We start from the raw sequence: 19,535 nt of genomic DNA, 5'->3' as shown, positions 1-19,535 counted from the left end.
GTCTGATTAGTGTCCGTTATACGCTCGGTGATTGACCACTTCAAGTCTCCGTGACCCCGTTATAACTTTATGATAGATCAGTATATTAGAACAAATAATCAAGCCTAACCCGTAACAATAGAAAAGAAGAGAAATTGAGCAACCCCGATCTCTGTATTCACCCAAACAACTTAGCAAACGCGAACTCCCTAGCGCCAGCATACAAAAAACCAAGTCCACCCATCTACCAAGGGCAGCCCCATATCCATGCTTTTTCTATACCCGTAAGGCGGCCACCCACATTAACCGTAGAACATTTCCGCTTCATCATCCACTCGTGTCACTCTTCATCGACCGAAACCATATATACCGTCATTTCATCCCATCTTTCCCTCGCAACACCAGATGTGTTTTTTCTCTCTCTCTCTCTTGATTTCGTCTCCATCATCATGCTCTCATATCACTGGGCCTGCGTGGGAACAGCAGAACCACCAGCCACCTGCCACCGACCAAGGCTCTCTCTCTCTCTTTCAGGTCAGGAAAACCTTCAAAAGAGTGGAGATATTTAGAGATACCTCACGTAGAAAAAGAGGAGCACCACAGCAGCGAAGAAGGCAAGCCACACCCTCCACCCGACGTTGGTCTTTTGCGCCATGATGAGCATCCGGTTCATGGTGCCGCGGAGTCTGAGGCGGGTCTGGTCGAACGATTCGTTCATCTTTTCGGCAAGGGCGGAGGAGTCTCGGATTTCGTCGCCGATTGCTACTGTCATCTGTTGTTGGTGGATTCGTTAGTTGATGGCTGGGCGAGAGAAGGGAGTCGGCGGCGAGTCGGAGGTGGTAAGGAACAGAGGGGGGTGAAAAGAAAGAAAAAAAGAACAGACGTACATCCTTTAAAATCCTGACTTTACCCATTATCCCCTCCACCTGCTCGTCGTTCTGGCTCTCGAGCTCGTTAAGCACTGCGTCGCTATACTGGCCCTTTGAATTCGGCGTCGCAGACCTGAACCCGCCCCTCTCCACACCTAACGTCGACGAGCTCCCGTTGTAACTACCGTTGTACGAACCCCCGCCGCCGCCGCCTCCGTACCCATACCCACCGCCACCATAGCGGGCTGGGCTAGCGTTGGCTGAGCGGCGCTCTGCAGTGCTGGAGCCGGAGTAGCCCTTAAAGAGGTCGCTGCGCGGGTCGCGCTGGTGTAGGGAGGAATGGGCAAATCTGGAGGAGGAGCACTAGTTGTTAGGATGATGTTCCAAGTCGTCGAAGAAGGAAGGGTTGAAGTAATCTTGGGGTTGGCGAAACTTTGAAGCGCAGAGCGATGACGTAGTTGAGGCCGTCGTGGGTTACCAGGGCATTATCGCGACTTTCAAGTACACTCGAGGCTGCTCTTTTTCATTCGCAGATAAGACCCGGTTTCGACATCGTGGACCAATTCACCGGAGCTAGGAGCTCGATCAATCGCTTCATTCGTGTCGGTCGCGGGATTGGTCGGTCGGTTGGTCGGTCGGTCGGGTTGACAAGCCAAGTCGCATTTCGAAATGCGAAAGGTGGCATCTGCGTTTGGTGCAATACAAGACGAACGTTAAAAGAGAATCGCGCTCACCTGGAAGCCATATTCGAGGAGTGATATTCGCGTTGATCAGTTGTTATATTTCAGAGAGATACTAGGTATGTGGGCAGATATCAGGAAAGTGAAATGGCGACAAGTTCCATAGCGTTGCGGGCGGTAGGTGGGTGCGGGTGGTGAAGAAAGAAAATAAAGTTGGATGGATGGACCCTTGGCCCAGTCCCCGGCAGATCCCCCTTTTTTGGTGGTTCCCCTGGTCGGTCTCCGCCCAAGCTTGTTTAGGCCCGGGCCCGGCCATCGAGGTACATAAGCTCATAAGGTATTTCCGTCCGTGTCTGGGTGATACTCGACGGCTAAATGTACAATATCCTTCTTGCTGCATGATGTTAACAATCTGGGAGAGCCGGTTTGAAAGAATAGCTGACCTGGTGTCACGTCTCTGACAGATCTCGATAGTCCTTTCCCCGAATCTATCTGGCCTTGATCCTTTGCTTTCTTTTGATGCTGAGAGACAATAGGGTCGGCATTATACACAAAAGTTCCTTTTCAGAGAGGGACCCGTGTTACCTGACATTGGCCAATTGGGCAATAGACGTGGTCACTTTATTTCAAGGTTTTTTTTTTGACCTTGTCGCGTCGACAACGAATTGGTTCACATCACATAGTGTAAGAGGCGTAGAATTTAGAAGGGGCCGTGTGAAGGGAAAGAGACCCAAAAAACGAGACTTTCAGAGACCTTGAGGCTTTGAAGCTGAAAGAATGCATTCGCGTCAAATGTTGACGCTTACAGGGAAGCTAAAAAATCGTGGTGGATCAGGCCAAGATCGCGAACCTTGTTGGCACGATGCTCCGAGTCCAGTTCCAGACGTCTGTTGTGTAATGTACATACTCTAGGAACAGGACCAATATTGAGCAAGATGGGGATGGCAACTGCAAAATCTGCCGAATAATACAGTCTAGCACGCTGCAGACATAGCATCATGTCTGCCTCGTCCTCGCGGTTACTGGCACTCACCTCCATCCCGTCAGGACAACTGCCCTCAACAGGGAATCATCTCAAGTCTCCACTCATCGGGGTTAGGTTAGTTAAGTCAAAGCGGCCAGGCGATGTTCTGATACAGCGATGTAGGTAGTTGATACTTTTTGAATTGGCTGATAGAAGAGATCGGTCTACCTGATAAACGAGCGACCACTCACTCCCTACCTATTGCTTTGCCAATTCCTGACTGTGGTGAACTCCTAGAGGCCTTGAAACAAGAAAAGAAATCCATAAATTCCCATAGCTGACATTCACGCACATAAAACGTCTTCCCAACCAACCGAGCTTGAGAAGCAGCAAGCCAAAAGGTCCTTCCAAACATCCCAAAGCTTATCATCATAAGCAAACCCAAACAACCACTGGCAAGCAGCAAGGTACAAAGTCAACCAAGTGGGCAACCAGCAAAAAGGAAAATCAAGCATTGGTGGCTGTTTTGTGAACCATCAAAGAATAGAAGACAGTCTCGGACTACTCCTCCATCTCCTCATCCTCGGGCACAAACTCCTCATCATCCTCCTCGTCGTCCTCCTCGGCAGGAAGGTCCTGAGCAGCCTTGGCGTAGTCGATCTCCTTCTGGCGGGTACGCGGACCACTGATCACGTTGCTGGGGTCGATCTCCTCGAGGTTGTCCTCCTCTGTTTTTTTGTCACTGTTAGCAAAGCTGCGGGATCCGGCATGGCGCGGTGGATGACGGATAGATAGGATTCAACATACCAGCTTCGGGCTCCTACAAACAGGAATGGTTAGCACGGGTAATTTGCGAGGGAAAGAGATGAGAGGGCAAAAGTTCCCCCAAAGCGTTCAAACTTACCTCAGTCTCATCCTCATCCTCATCATCCTCGTCGTCTTCAGCCTCACCCATGGGGTGGTCCTCGGACTGAGCGGGAGCTTTGCCCTTACCCTTGCTTTCAAAGGTGGTGTTGGCCTCGCCGGTGCCCGTGAGGGTGATGTCGTTGGTGCCGTTCTCAGTAGACATTTTCGCGATGGGTTAAGTTGCAAAAGTGTAATTACTTTCTTGTTTGCGCGTAGTAGATGGATCCGATCAACAGATGCCAAAAAGATGGGTAATTAGTTCTTGTTAATGAGGCTGAATGCGAACCGAAAGTTGGGTTTGTCAAGGGAAAGATTTAGCTTGTGAGGTGAAGTTAGGTGGGGTCAAGAAAAGTTCCAAGGTGTGATGCTTGGGAGTTGGTGGTGACTTCCAAGTTGAAGTTGAGCTGATGGTCCGTTAAGAGAGCAACGAGACAGGCGCGCGCAGGGCAAGCAATGACATGGGAGCAGCGAACAGCTTCCAAGGCCCACTCTCCAATTAAGAGGCGGGAAGCTAGCTACAGGACCCACTTGCCATCTGGTGGTGGAGCAGTCCCCAAACAGCGCTAAACTCTATCGGCAAGCTTCACCACTGGCCAGCAGCTGTCAATCAAAACGCAAGGGTAGGGGCCGTGCAGCTGAAGCGGGGCCCCCTGCTTCGGTACGCAGCGTCCCCGTCCCACCTGCGAACACTGACGCAAGGGGCAGAGAAGTTGCCAGCTGGAAGGTTAGTCTCAGTGACGAGGAACGCGACGGACTGCACTGGATTGCTGGTAGTCTCCCTGTACTACAAACGGGCTATTGCCACCTGGGTAGGTATGAGGTGAGCAAGGTAGGGGGTTGAATCAAGATAGAACAGAACACTGCGAGGGAATGGCAATCAATACAACCAAAACACGCGAAAAGGGCATCCTCACCGGGAGCTGTATGTGTAGCAAAACTTCTATACAAGACGACTAGTCTGCCCAGGGAAGGAAAACAAATGTTGAACAATCTATTACTTCCCATCGCCTCCACCTCCCAGGGAGAGGACCATAACAATGGCGATAACCCACCAATACCTATAGTGCAGGAACAAACAATCTTGTCAGCATTCATGGTCGTCATCTCGGTGGTACCAGAACTCGGCTGGGAGGAAAGGGAAAGGGGTTCAATATACTTTTGCAAAAGCGTCTTCTCCTGCGGCACCACCTGCTTGCCCTCCGGCGACAGCACAACAGGCTTGTTCAGCTCCGGCTGCTTTCCCTGCGTCGTGCGCACCAGCACCGCCTGCGGCCCAAAATCCCTTGTCTGCCCAGCGTCGATCCTGATGCCCTTGAACGCGACGCCCAAGACATGTTGGTTGTCGTAGCTCCCCTTCTGGTTGGTCTCGTCCACCGACAGCACAAAGTGTGGCGCGTACCCCTTGCCGAAGTTTTTCGCCGTTATGACCGACGTGGATGATGCCCACTTGTTTGCCGTCTTATCGTACACGCCGATGCGTAGGAGCTCGTGGCCTTCCAGGTCGTCGAGGATCTCGGGCGCTTCGTAGGCGGACACAACCGGTGCTACCGCGCTGGCTGGGTCTTGTGCGGTGTCATAGCTAACCTCGGCAAGGAAGGACGGCGCAGAGGAGGTGCTAACGGGCTGGATGTAAATCGGGACGGTGACGACCTGAGCTGTTGCGGCCGTGGCGACGACCAAGAGCGCCGAAGCAAGCGACGCGAGGAGTTTCATGGTGGATCGGGGCTTGTCGGGATCGTGCCGAATTTGGTTGCTGTAGTCCTCCGAGATACGCCTTGCTGCTTAAAAGGGAAGCGGATAGCTAACAAGTATGAATAGTGAAAAGCTGCTGCTGTCGCGCGAAGAGAAGCGGACAAGTCATGAACGATGGCGAAAATGGAGCCAGAGCTGGAGATGTCCGTACAACACTAGTAAAAGGTGGGTCCCGGTGTTGAGTCTTGGCATTGTTTCCCGATTGGAAGCCTGGTGGGGTCTTCATCCGCTCTCCAGCCTCCAGCCCACGGACCGATCACCGGCGCCGGTTGGAAAGGGCCCGACGTCTGGTCTACAGCATCCGGTCTGGACACCCGGTAGGTCCTGAACCGACCCCGAGATCATTTACTGCCGGAACCAATGTTCAGGTACGACGGATTGGTCAAGACAGGAGAGAAACGCATCTTGAGTAAAAAAAAAAGGAAATTCAGTTTCGCTTCAGTGGTATCTACGAAACGTGCTATCCCTACAAAAGCGTCTGTGGAGAAAGAACAGCCCCTTCATCCTCAGATACCGCTGTTCCGCTACGGTGATGCATATGACACTAATGATCTCGAACCCCTTATGCCGTCATGTGCCCTTTGCCATCCCATCTTTTGTGGCTTGACGAGATGTTTGTCTAGAATGGAAGTGGTAGTTTTCCGGCTTGGGCCGCTTGCTGTCTTCGATAACCAAGAAAACCTTCTTCCAGTATGCCCACGCCCTCCAAGTTTCTTGTACATCTCCATCCGATACCCCGTCGTTTGGTTTGGTGGACAGAGCGCCCTCTAGAAGCTCTGGCAGTTCATTCGCCCCACAGTCCTTTGCTTTTCCGGTAGATGCTTTTTTTTTTTTCGTCGCTTTTGTCCGAAGGCTCTCCCATATTGATTTTCTCCCATGGACTGCTCGCCGTTCATCCTCCATCCACTCTATTTTGGGTCCCCATCATGTGTCTTTGATATATACCAGCTCGACCAGACGTGACCGGTCAATTTTAACCCGTAGAGCACCTCTACTACGCGGCATGTCTATCCGTTTTCTGTTCAACTCATATCTTCTTCTTCTTCTTCTTCTCCATCTTCGCCGTCTAATTCGTCATCGTCGTCGCCTATCGCGTCGCTTTCATCTAGTTCTTCGTCCTCGTCTTCGTCGTCTGCTTCTTCAGGATCTGGAGATTCCAGTATGTATCCAGGGCATCTAGCCACAAGCCCACCATAGTATGCCACAAGGACGTCGGGGTCGGGCACGATCTTCCAGTCAACGCGGTGAAGGAATTCCAACTCAAGCATGTTGAGTTCGGCGACTCTAACACCACCCACTCTCGCATATAGTGTGTTTGTTAAAAAGGAGTCAGAGAGCCCCTTGGCGGCAACGGTAGCGGCTGTTATCAGGAACCGATGAACGGTAAGTGTGTTGATGGTAAAGTCCTGGTATAGTGCGCAAAGCCGGTCGATATAATAAACCATGGAAAGAAGTATAGGTGGTGAAAGATAGGCGTGTTTCGCGAGTCGGTGAAGATAATCCAAAACTGATATTCCAGGGGCCGTTCTGTGAAATCTAGTGTCAGCAGCTTGTTCTTTTGTCTGGATCATGACCAGATTCAGACCGTCTAGGGATTGAAGGTTGCCTACCGTGAGTGAAATCTTGTAAGGTTATGACGCTGCCCAGCCTTCTGAGCCTGCTCGTCGTTGAGTTCAATGAGCTCGCCCAGCATGTGCGCGATAAGCACAACCAGGTCTTCGACTGGACAGTGCTCATATCGCCGGGGCACAACCTTCGGCGCCAACCTGGCCCGCTTAGGGGAGTGCGGACCGCTTTGCCCGGCGCTCGCCGCTTCAACTTGGCTGTGGGTGACGTCGCCTTGGGGGTTCCTCCTTTTCACGGGGGTACCTGTCTGAGGAGTATGCGACACCGGATGCGGTTGGGGCGCCGCTGAGGAGACTGGAGGAGTCGGGGGCACCGCTACGGCCACCGTCGGGCCATGCGGGATGGGAGCAGTGACAGCTTCTGATGGGGAGGCCGAGGCAGAGGCCTGTTCCTTGTGGGAAGCCATGGGCTCAACGGAGGTATGTATATGTGGAGGTTGGGACTCGACTAGGTCTCGGGCGACGGCTTGATTGTTCGAAGAAGCAGGGGTCCGACTAGAGAGAAGGGCACCGGTCGTGTAATCCATCGGCTCCATGGGCGAGTACTGGGTCGCTACATCGACGCCCGCCCAGCGCCGAGGCCGGGATGAGGAAGGAGAGCCGGGACCGGAACCGGGGCTGGAGGCTGCGGGGGAGGAGGCTATCGATACTGGGGCGTGTCGTGCCTGGATTGGAACGGAAGGAGAGGTTGACGAAGTGGCGGGGGCGGTTGTGGATTGCCGGCGAGACGATGGGGCCGGGATCCGGGAAGCTGCTTCTCGTGGTGAAAGGGTAGGAGCATAGTGGAAGCGACCATGGGGAGCACCGCGACTCGGTCTCGGAGAGGTTGCGGTTGCGGTCACGGTCACGGTTGTCGTGGGGGAGGTTGCGGTTGCGGAAACGGGAGACCGAGTTAGCATCATCCCGGCCTCGTCCGCCTCGCAGGGCGAAGCAGCAACAAGGCAGCGGAAGCGGGAGCGCAAGAACTGTGGGAGGTCGTGGAGTCCCGGCGTGGGGCCCGAGTCGATGGCACGGTCGCTAACAGTGGAGCATCAAACAGGGTTGTGTTGTCGATGAGCTTTTTCTTCCGTCCACACAATCCCACACGAGGGCTGGTTCTGGACCGTCTTTTGCCCAGAAGGTGACCAAAGTATGAGACGGAGGTTTGAGCACAATTGTCTACCAGCGCTGTCGAAACCCAATATGAATCTGGGGGGCAAAAGCGATCGGTTCAACTTTAAAGGCAAGAAATGTGGCCAAGAATCGATCAATATTCAGGAAGATGACCAGATGGTGTTTGGGGGGAGACAATGAGAGTTTGGATATGCAGGTGTGACTGCTTCCAAAGAGGTGTCGAAGAGAGAAAAAGGTCGGTGGAGACCGTTGCTGGCAGTACTTCCTGTCAGCACTAACAAGACGACTCGAACCACCTGAGAGAGTTCCGAAACACAGAACACAACCAAAAAGGCCAAATTACGTCCACTTGCGAGGCTCATATACTCCGGCTGCTAGCTAAACGAAAGACACGGAGTAACGTGAAAGACTTTTATGCCATGGGGCCAGACGTATGCTTGGCGACGCAAAGTATCCGATATGTCTGGGTGCTAGGTAGACAGTGGTTGGTTCCTCGTGCGTCCGAGAGGATTGAGAGATATCTTACACCACGTAGACAACCTCCAGCCAGAAGTTATTCCGAAAATGAGTACGACTGGCGACTTGACAAAATAAGTTTATGTCGTGGTACCAACCCAGGAGTGAGGGATAGTGAGGATAGAGTCCCAGTTACCTAGAGTTAGAGGCACAGATATCGTCAATGTTCAAGTAGAGTACGAGTTGCCAGGGGCATCAGACGACAGCATCAGGATCGCTTCTGAGCTGTACACATATCGTATACGGTAGAGGTACCTCATGGGTAGTAAGCTTGTTACATTCATTAAGAACAGTCTTTGGATCTTGACAAACAACTTGAATGATCCACACCATAAAGAATGGCAACCTGAAAAGTAAAGGAGCTGGAGGAAAGTCCAGTGCTATAGGCTATATACGCTATAGACATCGGATGTAGTGTACTTATATTAGTGCTGGAACCACCCGTTGAGTCCCTGTGCATTTGAGAGCACGTCAACCCGAGCGAGAACGAGGGAACCGCCCCGCAACAGCCCCGGCCAATCCATCCGTAGCCGTTGTTCCCCGCCACCGTCATTGGCCGTTCAGGGCAGCGTGGGACCTTCCGTCTCGTCATTGGACATTCAACGTTGGACCTTCAACAATACAATTCATCGCCGTCCGTTCTTTCGCCAACAGATGCCAACACCATCACCAGATAACCAACACGCTGACGTGCTCATTCCATTCATTCCTTTCTTCCTCCCGAATCTACCACGCGCCAGCTAGTACAAAATAGAGAGCGGCGACCGCTCAAGCGACCTTTCCCATCTTCTTTCGCCGAGTCTGACCCGACACATCTCTCACATCGAACGTATCCACCTTTCCATCACGTCAATCGGCCGTCCGTGCAACTCCCTCGGCGCAACTCAGATTCGAGCCATAGCAATACCGACGACTTTACCCAAACAGTTTCACATATCTATCTTTACCAATACGTCAGCCAGAAGTCGGTCTGGTTCGCAGTACGATCGGCCCTGATAAACTCAGCTTCAAGTCAACCATTCCGTTGTTACACCGCGGTCTACAGCTTCCGACCCAGTTCCCTCGTGGACAAGAACGAGTCCACAGCTTCGCTGGCAACACATGGCCGGACAGGGAGGGCATTGATGACCGACGACACCAATCGAACCACAAGTTATCACCAGCATCCACACGACATCATATAGTGGCCGAAGATGGCGAATAGTCAGAACCCCCCGGCCTTGTTGTGGCAGATTCAGAATGCTAGGAACCATGTCGAGCAGATTGGACGCCTCCGCCAACTTAAGGATGAGGTCATCGGCGATGTTAGGGGCAAGGAGAAATGGGTGAACCACGGAATACTGCAGTCGCTCGTCCATCTGCTCCAGCAAAAACCCACAGAGTCGCCCTCTGGTCTGGAAACTAAGGAGGCCGATGTGCCTATCGGCCAGACTATGGACTTGCCAGATGATGATCGTGTGCGGCTATTGGCTTTGCAGCTCATTGCTAGTTTTGCCAAAGGTACGCCATGTTTCCTGAAATCCGCTGTGTATCACAAACAGTCAGAGCCCTAACCGAAATATTTGCAGGTGGTCCTTCGTTTCTCTCTCCTTTGAATGCCGTTGGAGTGGTCCCTGTTGTTTTGACATATATCTGCCCGCTCAAGAACCCCGCACAACTTGTCTTGACATCTCTGCGTGCCCTGAGCAACATGACAGAGGCTGCCAGCCTCTCGTCGAAAACAAGTACAGAGGATACGGCTGTCCTAGCCAAAGCTCTCTTTGTACCGCGCTACATCGAATCGCTGTGCGCCATCCTCGACGCAGAGTCTACCTCTCCCACAGTACAAGAGCAAAAATGCTTGGTTGCGAGTTTGATAAGTCGGTTGTGTAAGGAACCGCGCTTCCAAGATATGCTTGCCGACGCCGGGGTCCTGGACGCCCTAGCCACCCTCCTTGCCAGCTTCGTGGTCGCGCGAGGAGAGGTTTTGCCGTTTACCCTAGACACGCTGGAGAGGGAGGGCCTGGATGCTGCGATACCACAAGCTACTCCTCAAGGACTGAGTCTGGCCCTTATCCTGGAAGCGATATCTGTCATCATAGCAGATTCGCGTTTCCGAACGGGTCTGCTGCTTTGTTCACCGGCAATCATGGCAGTACTAATCAGTAGTGAGTTCCAAGAAAGAAACTCTCAAATCTCTCGCACATGGGAACTGCTTAAGAAAAGCGGCCTTGCGCACGGTCGGTCAGTGGACCGCTCTGCCATTGACTACCTACTTCCACCCGTTCCAGTTACGACACCGCGATTTCTCTTGTCCCAACATCACCCATCATTTCCATCTAAGGTCGTGTCATGGGAGACGCCTGCAAAACACGGTCGGGTCGCAACGAAGTTCACGACAGTGGATCGGGAATGGTCTGTTGGTGGCGGGGATATCGATGAACCGGAGAGCCCGCTAATACCTTGGTTGATCCACCTCATGCGATCTAGTACTAACGATCATGAGAAGGTCATGGCTGCGTCCGTACTTGCATCGGTATTCAAGGGTGGCTTCACGAGCCCAGACCGAGAATTTTCACTCAGCGTCCTTGTCCTTCCGGTTCTTTGCCAGATACTGAAGGATTACCAAACAGAGAGTGGCAAGAACCTAGATGCCACCTTTGTCGACTCGGAGACCGCTACCGCATGGGCTATCTTGGAGCGGACACCAGCTGTCCTAGCCCGATTTATCGCGGACAGCGTGTTTCTGCAACAGGTTGCTCATGATAGCGGAGCCCTGAAGCTGGCGTGCAAGTTGTTGAAGGATGCCTATGCGCCCTCGGTAATCCAATCGCCCCCTAGGCCTTGGACGCCAAACCCGGAAGAGAGACGGGATTTTGGAGAGGATGGGTTTTCGGCATGCCAGCTTGGGCCACCGGGTCAAGTCCCAGTGTGTGCGCACAAGATCAGGATGAGAGAGAGCTCAATTAAACTCATAACATCCCTGGCTACATTCAAGGAAGAGTTTAGAAAAGAAATTGTTGGGCAAGATATACTACCAAGTGTTGTAGAGTCGCTCTCCGAGACGCCACAGAAACCGACGCCACCCAAGGAAAAGTCGAAAACGCAGGAGGACGGTGCCGTTCCGATACATCCTGCGGGCCATTCTCCTTATGGGCATAACCCAACGTCGGTCTTAATCGCGGCATGTCACGCTGTAAGGACACTGGCACGATCGGTCAGCAACCTCCGAACAGCCCTGGACGACAACTGCGTTGCTATACCCATTTTCAAGCTCTTGAAACACGTGGACATCGATGTCAAGGTAGCAGCCTGCAGCGTGGTCTGTAATCTGCTGACCGAGAGCAGCCCTATGCGTGATGTAAGTGGATATACTTCTTTGGCCCATTTCGACAGTTCACTGACAACAATTTAGCCTCTCATCAAAGCTGGTGTTATCGGTGTGCTCTGTCTATACGCCAGGTCTGATAATGCGGGGCTGAGGCTTAATTCTCTGTGGGCACTCAAGCATCTCGTTCAGATGGCGGACAGGGATATCAAGAGACAGTGCCTGGAGGAACTCGGGCCGGGGTGGCTTATTCAGTTGATATGTGACGATACGGAAGACGAGGCACTGCATGCCCGAGTTGTGGGTGCACGACAACTACTAACAGACGCGGATGAAGATGAAGCGATGGATACAGATGACTGTTACCCCGAAGCAACTGACGACATATGGCAGTGGCAAGCCATACACCGGAAGGGACCTGGCTTCGACTCGACGCGCATGCGCGTTGCCGACAGCATGCTCAGGGCATTACGGGAAAAGGAATTTGATGAGGTTCGAAAGGCGCGTGAAGCCGATCTCGTGATCCAGGAACAAGGTATCGACTTCATTCGCAACCTTATCTCCATTCCTCAACAACCGTCCCAAGCGGATATGGTTGACTACGTCTTCAGCGAGCTAGGCCAAGACCGTCTCTTCGATATATTGGCGTCCAAGCTCCGTGTCAAGGTGCTCCGTCCGTTTGCCAGACGGCAGTCGTCCAGCTCGGGGACACCTGGCGGCGGAGAAGGGCCGGGAGCCCCAGGCCGCAGCGTCAGCATCGACTCGCGTGTACTGTACCCGCAATCCAAGATCATCGTGGCGGTGATCTACTTGTTGACACACATCGCGGCGGGAATTCCTCGACACAGACAGCTTGTGGTCGCCCAACCGGAGCTCCTTAAGCTGCTGGCGGGTCATTTCAACAACAAGGACGTGGACGTGCGGCGGTCGTTGTGTCATCTGCTCAAAAATCTGGTATGGTGCGATGGTTCGGACGACATGCTGGGCAGGGATCTGCGGGTGAGAGCACTGAAGGACCTAGGGTTCCTGCAAAAGCTCGAAGGCCTGGAGCATGATGCTGAGCTGGATGTCAGGGAGCGTGCCAAGGAGGCGGTCTCTACCATTAAGGGAGAAGAGGAGGATGCACTTCGAGTCCCACATGGCCGGGTAGATTGCTAGTGGCATGGCACCCATCGGTTGCAAGACCTATGGCGTGAACATCCACGGGCAAGGGGTCCGACCTTCAGGTGATAGACAGCAACATGCTCAACCGGTTTGGAGTATATATATAGTCCTCCTAGTGCGTGTAAAGGGCCGCCCGTGGGCATTTATTCTTAAGGGAATAAGATGAACGCCCGGGACATTGGGCGAGACGAGACAGTAGGATGGGGTTCATGCATAGCGAAGTGCAAGGAGCACTTGATAGCGTCAATCGAGTCAACTTACTTAACAGACGGTAGGATTGCAATGGTTTGGTTGATACCACAAAACAGGCTCACAATTCTATGCTCTCCAACTTCTGAATGGCTTGGTGAAATTGGCATTCTCGCCAGGCTTTCCGAATTTAGATGCTTGTTCATTCACCCATGAAGATGTATAACCTCATTTCGGCCACATGGGTTGTTTTTCAGTTTCCAACGATCCAGGCAATCCAGATCCAGCAACTAGGTCCTTATGAGGACATGGTTACAAATGGGGGTGCAATGATCGCGCGAGAGAAACCCAAGTAAGACGACGGCGACGACGAAGTAGTAGATGATGATCAGTTTAATAATAGATCGGTACTGTAGAGATAGCTTCATATGCGACGACTACGAAGATGGGAGCTTAGTAGCCTAGTATAGCGTAAGATGTGATGGGGTTGCTAGCTAGAGACAGGCGTGCAGCTGTTAGTCCATGTAACTGGTGAGCTCCATTTTTTCTTTCCACCACCTGTGACTCCATCGTGATGAATGGTCAAGATGGTCTACTATGTAGGCCAGACCAGATCAACAGAACTGGAACACATCTTTTCCCCTTCCCCTGATCCCTCGCCCATTGCCCTTTTTCTTCCTTTTCGGATTATCGCATGCGTAAGGCTACGTCAACGACTCAAGCCTCGCAAACCTGGCGCAACCAATCACGTTCGCTGTACCAGCTCCGATATGGTTACACGAACAGTTTTTTTAACGCATCGGCGGCCTCCCATCTTCTTGGTTCACTGGTACTGGTACTGGTACTGATGTAGTGATGATGCTCCAAAGTGGGCGATGGAGATCCCAAGCTACTATATTATAGTTGTGTGTCGTTCATGTTAAGACGGGATGCGAGAAGTCAATGAATTATCATCTGCTGGGATGACATGGCGTTGGAGGGTTCAGGGTAACATTCGGAGCATATGGACCGCCTGCGTGTGTTAAGCGCCAATCCCCGTTTCCAATAAGCATGCGAGATCGGATTTGAATGGGGTGTGTTTTTAGTGTTAATATGTGCGGCACTCATTGACGGTTCGGGGTTAATGTTCGCGCAAGATTGATGTATGCAGCATAGTAGAAACAGAAGAGAAAATGAAACTATTCCAAGAACCAAGCCTTCTCTGGACGTTGTCATGTCCTTCATTAAAGTCCAAAATAAATGCGCGACCTGAAACTGCAATCGGGGGTTGATATACAAGTTCCAACGGCGTAGTATTCAACAATTAACGGAAGGGGGTGGTCGAGCGGTGTGGTGTGCTGACGCTTCCAAAGTCCACGGGAGCACATCAGACATTCACATGCCTGAGCGTCGGGAACGTAACGCTAACTGAGCGTAGGCGGTCCCCTGGGGAAGATCTGTTAGTGGCGTCTTCCGGCTATGAAAATAGGGCTCTTCTACTCCCTTCCATTTGACAGAATGTCAGCCGTTCGAGTCCCCCTCTTGGCCCTTAATTTTTGGACCTTTTTTTGGCCTTTTTGCGAAAGCCATTCTTAGGCTCGGGGATAGGATGAAGAAAGATTCCAGAGAATGCATGGAGAGAGGTGAGGACATGGTGTAGATGCGAAATGCTATGCCATATACAAATAGCGCTTAAAAGCGCGTTTATAAACATCTCCAGAAGATGCTGGAAGTGTGGATCCTACGACGTCAGCGGTGGAGTGATGACAGAGCGCGCCGCTCGGGTCGAATGGAGTGCTCGGCGGCTCGGCGCGCAGGGCTGAAAATTCTCGACTCTCAACAAGGGTTTGCCTTGACCCTGTCCGGCACGTCTGGAACTTTTGGAGTCCACTTGACTGTGGAAATGTTTCTTTCCAATTTCCATTTCATCCGCCCCGGGCAAATGTCGGGGCATGTTGTCATTGCCCTATGGATGGAGTATAAAGGGCCGTTGAGTTGAAGGGTTCATCCTTTCTTTGATCCAGGGACTTTTCCATGATGATGGACTGGAAATCTGAGAAACCGATATGGTCTGGGAGAGCTTTGAGACCTCGGGGGTTTCGCGCCAATTCGGGCATGGGTGTCTGGATGTCTTATCCTCATGGAATGGAACTTTGGGTTCTTGGAAGCTGGGTTAGAGATCGTGATCGCGGTGTCGCGTGATCTTGCAAAGTTCGATCAGCTTGCCAGTTCCGTCGCCCAGTGTTCGTTTTGTCCCTCCGGTTCCTTAACGTTTTCGTCCTGCAGGTATTGGATGATTTTTCTGAAGGGCAGCTGTGAGCCCGACCTTTCCGGTGCGATGCACGACCAAGTCGACAGACAAATGCCTGCCCTCTGTGGGAGATGGACGGACGTACTGTCATTTCGGTTCCAAAGTTTTTGGACATGACGGCAACATTGAAACAAACAATGTCAAACTAGCAAGGTGCTGTTACAGTAATGTAACGGGTACTTGCACGCTGATTACGTAACCGCCAAGTGCATCTGCCGGCATTAGCTTGCGGCAGCCACCCGTGACCGGTCGGGTCGACGACACTTACTTGCACCAGACAAATTTGCACGTCGCATCCATCATCGTGATCCAGCACCGCAGGCGTCCGACAACCAAGGGCGCCAGGGCAGGTTCGGGTTGGGAGGGCGGAATGACACGGAAACCGCGGGGCCTTGGTTGGTCAGGTGCCCGTGGCTGCCAAGCCTGGAAGCTTGGTTTTGGAGGCTCGCTTTGGCCAACAACAACCGACGTCTCCGGCCCCAAGTGGAAGTTTGAACCCTCAGAACCAGGTACGTGAGGCTGGCTCGATGAGGCTGTCACGATCCTCTGTCACAGTTTTCGACACGACTTTTACCACTGCGACCGACATCATGAGGTCCTCCTGCCCCCGGTCGCGCCCCGAATGTGCCGATGTCGCTAACGCTTAACAGGCAAGGGCCAGGGGCACCATCGGATTTCGAAAGGGCTGGCGATCAGTCATTCTGGGATGCCGTGTGCCAAGACCAGCCCTTGGGTCATCCTTTCCCTTTCGTCATGCAAGGAAACGCGATTATCGTTTCAGTCCGTCCTCGTTGACAACACACAACAGAGCAATGGTGGGAAGGGAAGCTCTGCTGTGCAGGTCAAAGTGTAAGCAAGGGACATGGACAAGTCTGGTCGTCCAATGCAAAGTGCAGGTAGTGCGGTGCCCTTGGGAACACCAAAGCGGGTGAGCAGGAGGTAGGTAGCTCCAGTGAGCCACCTGTAGCTATCTCCAGCCAAACATACGACCACCATGTGGATAGCTATGGCCTGATTGCCTGAGCTTGTCTGCAGCCCAGAACAGGAAACGGGGGAGATGTCAAAAACAAAGTCACAAGCTGACAAGGGTTGACGAGATCAGAGCTTGGTGTGGTTGGGTTGTTGGTTGCCAGTGGTTGAGTGGTCCAAGTGGGTGCAAACCCTGGAGTTCCCAAAGAAAAACAAAAAGAGAAAAGGTGTGTCTGTTGCGGAGCAGGTAGTCCGGTTCCGCTGTATCATCTCGTCACGACTCGCATCTCTTTCAATATCTGGACCACGTTATTGCTAGGCATAGCTACGGAGGTAGATCGACAGGGTCTATCAACAGGCCAATCGGCGGGACAAGCGAACTAGTGTCGCGAGCAGCGTGTGTTGGACGGATCATGGAGTGGGTTTGCTTGTGGGAGGTTAAAGAGCTAAGAAGCCTTGATTTGGTCCCTTCTTGTCCGGACTTGGTCATGGATCGGCTGTTGTCTTCCCTCTTTGCACCTTGGGCAAAGGTTTTTGTCCCAACAGTGAAGTCTACTACCCTTGCTTAGTGGCAGGTACCGGTACGTCTTTGGCAGTTACGTACATACCTGACTTGCACTCAGGAGTTGCTACCCGTCAAGTTCGGTGCGCCGGTGCGGCTGCTGTGGTTCCCCCCCCCCCCCCCCCCCCCTTCGTCACTTCGCGTGGGCGGGACAATGACGCCGGAAAAGGCGGGTTTCGAGAACTTTCCCATCAAGCCTTCCCAAGTGATGTGACCAATGCTATCTCTGGGCCCTGCAAGCAGATGTCATCCAAACATCCAAGGCAGGCCAGACCGGAAAGCATACATCTCCCCCAGCTTGCATCTCCTATAAAAGTTCAGCGTCTCTTGCCTACATCTAACCCAATCTTTCTCAGTCCATCATCACAGCATCAGCCACAACAACAGAGTTCGTGCAACACTTCAACGAAGCATACACTTCAACACCAACTTAGCCATCCTTACCGGGCAACGAGCAAATCAACGAGTTATCTCGCTCCCGTTCAGTGTACGACTAGCATCACCGGCCGTTACACCTTAAGACCCATAGTATCGGAACCACAATGGGGATCCTACTCCCACGCAACGACGTCCTCAGCGTCCACCCCCCTCCTCAGACCCAGCACCTGAGTGAGCACGGTTCGGATTGGCTCTGGGCTGCTACAGCCCTTTTCGCATTCAACACAGTAGGTTCCCATCTCAGAGGACCCTCATGATGTTGCTGTGCTGACCCATCATGTCAATAGCTCGTCCTTTTTGCTCTCAAGTTCAAGGCCAGCCGCGGTGAACGCCTCTGGCATTACATCTGGATCGTTACCAACCTCGTGGCTACCCTCGCATACTTTGCCATGGCGGCTAACCTCGCCTGGGATGTGGTCAGCCAAAGGAACCAAGTCCGTTCTCACGGTCCTACCCGCCAGATCTTCTGGGCCAAGTATGTCCTCTGGGTTGTCTCTTTCCCTGCTGCCATTCTCGCCCTCGGCATCCTCTCCGGCGTCTCTTGGGCCACCATCGTCTTCAACATCTTCCTCTCTTGGATTTGGGTCATTGGCTATCTCGTCGCCGCCTATGTTCCTTCCAACTACAAGTGGGGCTTCTTTGCTTTCGCTGCTCTTGCCCACATGTTCCTCGCTTTCGAGACCCTGTTCCGCGCCCGCCGCTCGGCCAACCGCGTCGGTATCAACCGCGACTACATGATGCTCTCTGGCTGGACCAATCTTCTCTGGCTCCTCTACCCCATTGCCTGGGGTGTCTCTGACGGCGGCAACGTCATTGGTGTCACCAAGAGCATGATCTTCTTTGGCATCCTCGACGTCGTCTTTATCACCACTCTCAGCTATGCCTTTGTCTTCCTCAGCCGCCGCTGGGACTACAACCGCCTCAACATTGCCTTCACTCAGTACGGTCGTGTCCCCATTGCCGGTACTTACCCCGAGAAGCATGCCGCCACCGGCCACCACTCCGGCGTGACTGCTCCTCACACTACTGCTCTTGCCGTCTAAGCAGTGCACAACACAACTTCTGATGAGTCACTCTCAGTCTGCTCGGCTTTAGTAGATTGAGCACCTGTGGGAAGGCCATCTACATGACTATTTACGACGAAACGACAATGCGCTCCTTTTCATGTCCGGTTACAATTCTCGTTTGGTTTCAACGCATAACGATACCCTACATTCGCTCGCTTTTTGTGTTTTTTTTGCCTGGCGGTATGAGTACGGAGGATAGATGTCCAGCTACGAGATGGATATACCACGAGAGGGTCGTCGGTTGGCCACTGTGGAGGATTGATGAGGGTGAAGGATGTTGGTAGATATTCCTACGGAGTTGGAACGCATAATGGGATGACTGAAATGTATAATGGAGCAGATGGGGGGGCCATTCCATGCTATAGACAACGAATAAAATATTTAATAATATACACCGAATGAAGCCGTTGACTGTTCGTGATGCTCTTTTCTCAATATGATCTCATATGATGAGCTTTCTTGATGATTTGTTGGTTGGTTTCTGCTCCTTGATTGTGTTATCTTTACAACATATCCAAGATCCGTGATTTGTGCTCTTTCACTTTTGTTTTCTTGTTAAATGGATATTACTGACTTGGTCGCAATCGACAGAGACAACTTGAACATCAAATTGTGAGTGGTAGGAAGTTCACTGGTTACGTGCTTCGTGATGGGCGACATGATATCTCTCGGTCCCCAACTTATCCTGACTGAGTAATCGCAGAAACAACATGTATATCTATCTTCGTTACTGTCTTCCGTCGGGTTCGAACGTGTCAAACTTCAATAATTGTTTTGGGTACGGAGGCTTGTCACGGTCCGTGTACGCAACACATCGTCACCACATACAAAAGCATCACCATAACCCTGGGTATGGTGTGTGTTCGGGCTGCCCCTGAGCAGAGATTGAGGGGAAGCACGAGAGCTCTTTTCTGCCCGCTGGAATTCTGAGAGAAATGGCGCCATCTTGTTTACGCCTGCGCTTGCACTGCAGATCTTCTATACCCATGACATTGACGTGAGGAAGGTGCGGAAAGTTGGAGGTGCGGAGGTGCGACGGGATGGAGTACCAGTATGAAGTAGAAGGAAGGAAGCAAGAGGCGAGGCAGATAAGAGGAGAGGCATCGTACCTACCTGGGTATCTCCAGGTATAAGGAAAGTGATGT

General features: G+C 52.3%; 6 protein-coding genes across 6 annotated transcripts; 2 read left to right on the top strand and 4 right to left on the bottom strand.

The window, feature by feature from the left end:
• Window positions 1-46: 46 nt before the first annotated feature.
• Window positions 47-1,848, bottom strand: SMAC4_02429 (uncharacterized protein). The gene is made up of 3 exons (XM_003350710.2): window positions 1,583-1,848; window positions 867-1,197; window positions 47-751 (listed from the first exon to the last, which is right to left on the bottom strand). Exons 1-3 carry the CDS (start codon window positions 1,591-1,593, stop codon window positions 545-547), a joined length of 549 nt encoding a protein of 182 aa, XP_003350758.1. The 5' UTR covers window positions 1,594-1,848; the 3' UTR covers window positions 47-544.
• Window positions 1,849-2,674: 826 nt separating this feature from the next.
• On the bottom strand, window positions 2,675-3,782 carry SMAC4_02428 (uncharacterized protein). The gene is made up of 3 exons (XM_003350709.2): window positions 3,397-3,782; window positions 3,300-3,312; window positions 2,675-3,220 (listed from the first exon to the last, which is right to left on the bottom strand). The coding sequence occupies exons 1-3, from the start codon at window positions 3,559-3,561 to the stop codon at window positions 3,054-3,056; spliced, it is 345 nt and encodes a 114-aa protein (XP_003350757.1). The 5' UTR covers window positions 3,562-3,782; the 3' UTR covers window positions 2,675-3,053.
• A 570-nt stretch (window positions 3,783-4,352) lies between these two features.
• Window positions 4,353-5,234, bottom strand: SMAC4_02427 (uncharacterized protein). Its single transcript, XM_003350708.2, has 2 exons — window positions 4,555-5,234; window positions 4,353-4,456 (listed from the first exon to the last, which is right to left on the bottom strand). Exons 1-2 carry the CDS (start codon window positions 5,109-5,111, stop codon window positions 4,393-4,395), a joined length of 621 nt encoding a protein of 206 aa, XP_003350756.1. The 5' UTR covers window positions 5,112-5,234; the 3' UTR covers window positions 4,353-4,392.
• A 326-nt stretch (window positions 5,235-5,560) lies between these two features.
• On the bottom strand, window positions 5,561-8,486 carry SMAC4_02426 (uncharacterized protein). The gene is made up of 2 exons (XM_003350707.2): window positions 6,761-8,486; window positions 5,561-6,677 (listed from the first exon to the last, which is right to left on the bottom strand). Exons 1-2 carry the CDS (start codon window positions 7,675-7,677, stop codon window positions 6,173-6,175), a joined length of 1,422 nt encoding a protein of 473 aa, XP_003350755.1. The 5' UTR covers window positions 7,678-8,486; the 3' UTR covers window positions 5,561-6,172.
• Window positions 8,487-8,711: 225 nt separating this feature from the next.
• On the top strand, window positions 8,712-13,205 carry SMAC4_02425 (uncharacterized protein). Its single transcript, XM_066089775.1, has 3 exons — window positions 8,712-9,904; window positions 9,973-11,744; window positions 11,799-13,205. The coding sequence occupies exons 1-3, from the start codon at window positions 9,598-9,600 to the stop codon at window positions 12,867-12,869; spliced, it is 3,150 nt and encodes a 1,049-aa protein (XP_065947255.1). The 5' UTR covers window positions 8,712-9,597; the 3' UTR covers window positions 12,870-13,205.
• Window positions 13,206-17,005: 3,800 nt separating this feature from the next.
• On the top strand, window positions 17,006-18,796 carry SMAC4_02424 (uncharacterized protein). Its single transcript, XM_003350705.2, has 2 exons — window positions 17,006-17,550; window positions 17,611-18,796. Exons 1-2 carry the CDS (start codon window positions 17,428-17,430, stop codon window positions 18,364-18,366), a joined length of 879 nt encoding a protein of 292 aa, XP_003350753.1. The 5' UTR covers window positions 17,006-17,427; the 3' UTR covers window positions 18,367-18,796.
• The last annotated feature ends 739 nt before the right edge of the window (window positions 18,797-19,535 follow it).

The sequence above is a fragment of the Sordaria macrospora genome, chromosome 5 (genome assembly GCF_033870435.1).
Source record: "Sordaria macrospora chromosome 5, complete sequence".
NCBI lineage: Eukaryota > Fungi > Ascomycota > Sordariomycetes > Sordariales > Sordariaceae > Sordaria > Sordaria macrospora.
The sequence above is the reverse complement of the archived record's forward strand: the minus strand, read 5'-3'. Positions and strand labels throughout refer to the sequence as shown.

Bases quoted from the DNA above. Each gene is read 5' to 3' on its own strand.
- SMAC4_02429 (XM_003350710.2), bottom strand. The intron at 752-866 runs GTACGTCTGTTC...CACCAACAACAG, and splicing joins AAGTCAGGATTTTAAAGGAT to ATGACAGTAGCAATCGGCGA.
- SMAC4_02428 (XM_003350709.2), bottom strand. From the start codon at position 3,561: ATGTCTACTGAGAACGGCACCAACGACATCACCCTCACGGGCACCGGC.
- SMAC4_02427 (XM_003350708.2), bottom strand. From the start codon at position 5,111: ATGAAACTCCTCGCGTCGCTTGCTTCGGCGCTCTTGGTCGTCGCCACG. The intron at 4,457-4,554 runs GTATATTGAACC...CCTGCACTATAG, and splicing joins GAGAAGACGCTTTTGCAAAA to GTATTGGTGGGTTATCGCCA.
- SMAC4_02426 (XM_003350707.2), bottom strand. From the start codon at position 7,677: ATGATGCTAACTCGGTCTCCCGTTTCCGCAACCGCAACCTCCCCCACG. The intron at 6,678-6,760 runs GTAGGCAACCTT...TAGATTTCACAG, and splicing joins CTTACAAGATTTCACTCACG to AACGGCCCCTGGAATATCAG.
- SMAC4_02425 (XM_066089775.1), top strand. From the start codon at position 9,598: ATGGCGAATAGTCAGAACCCCCCGGCCTTGTTGTGGCAGATTCAGAAT. The intron at 9,905-9,972 runs GTACGCCATGTT...AAATATTTGCAG, and splicing joins CATTGCTAGTTTTGCCAAAG to GTGGTCCTTCGTTTCTCTCT. The intron at 11,745-11,798 runs GTAAGTGGATAT...ACAACAATTTAG, and splicing joins AGAGCAGCCCTATGCGTGAT to CCTCTCATCAAAGCTGGTGT.
- SMAC4_02424 (XM_003350705.2), top strand. From the start codon at position 17,428: ATGGGGATCCTACTCCCACGCAACGACGTCCTCAGCGTCCACCCCCCT. The intron at 17,551-17,610 runs GTAGGTTCCCAT...TCATGTCAATAG, and splicing joins CCCTTTTCGCATTCAACACA to CTCGTCCTTTTTGCTCTCAA.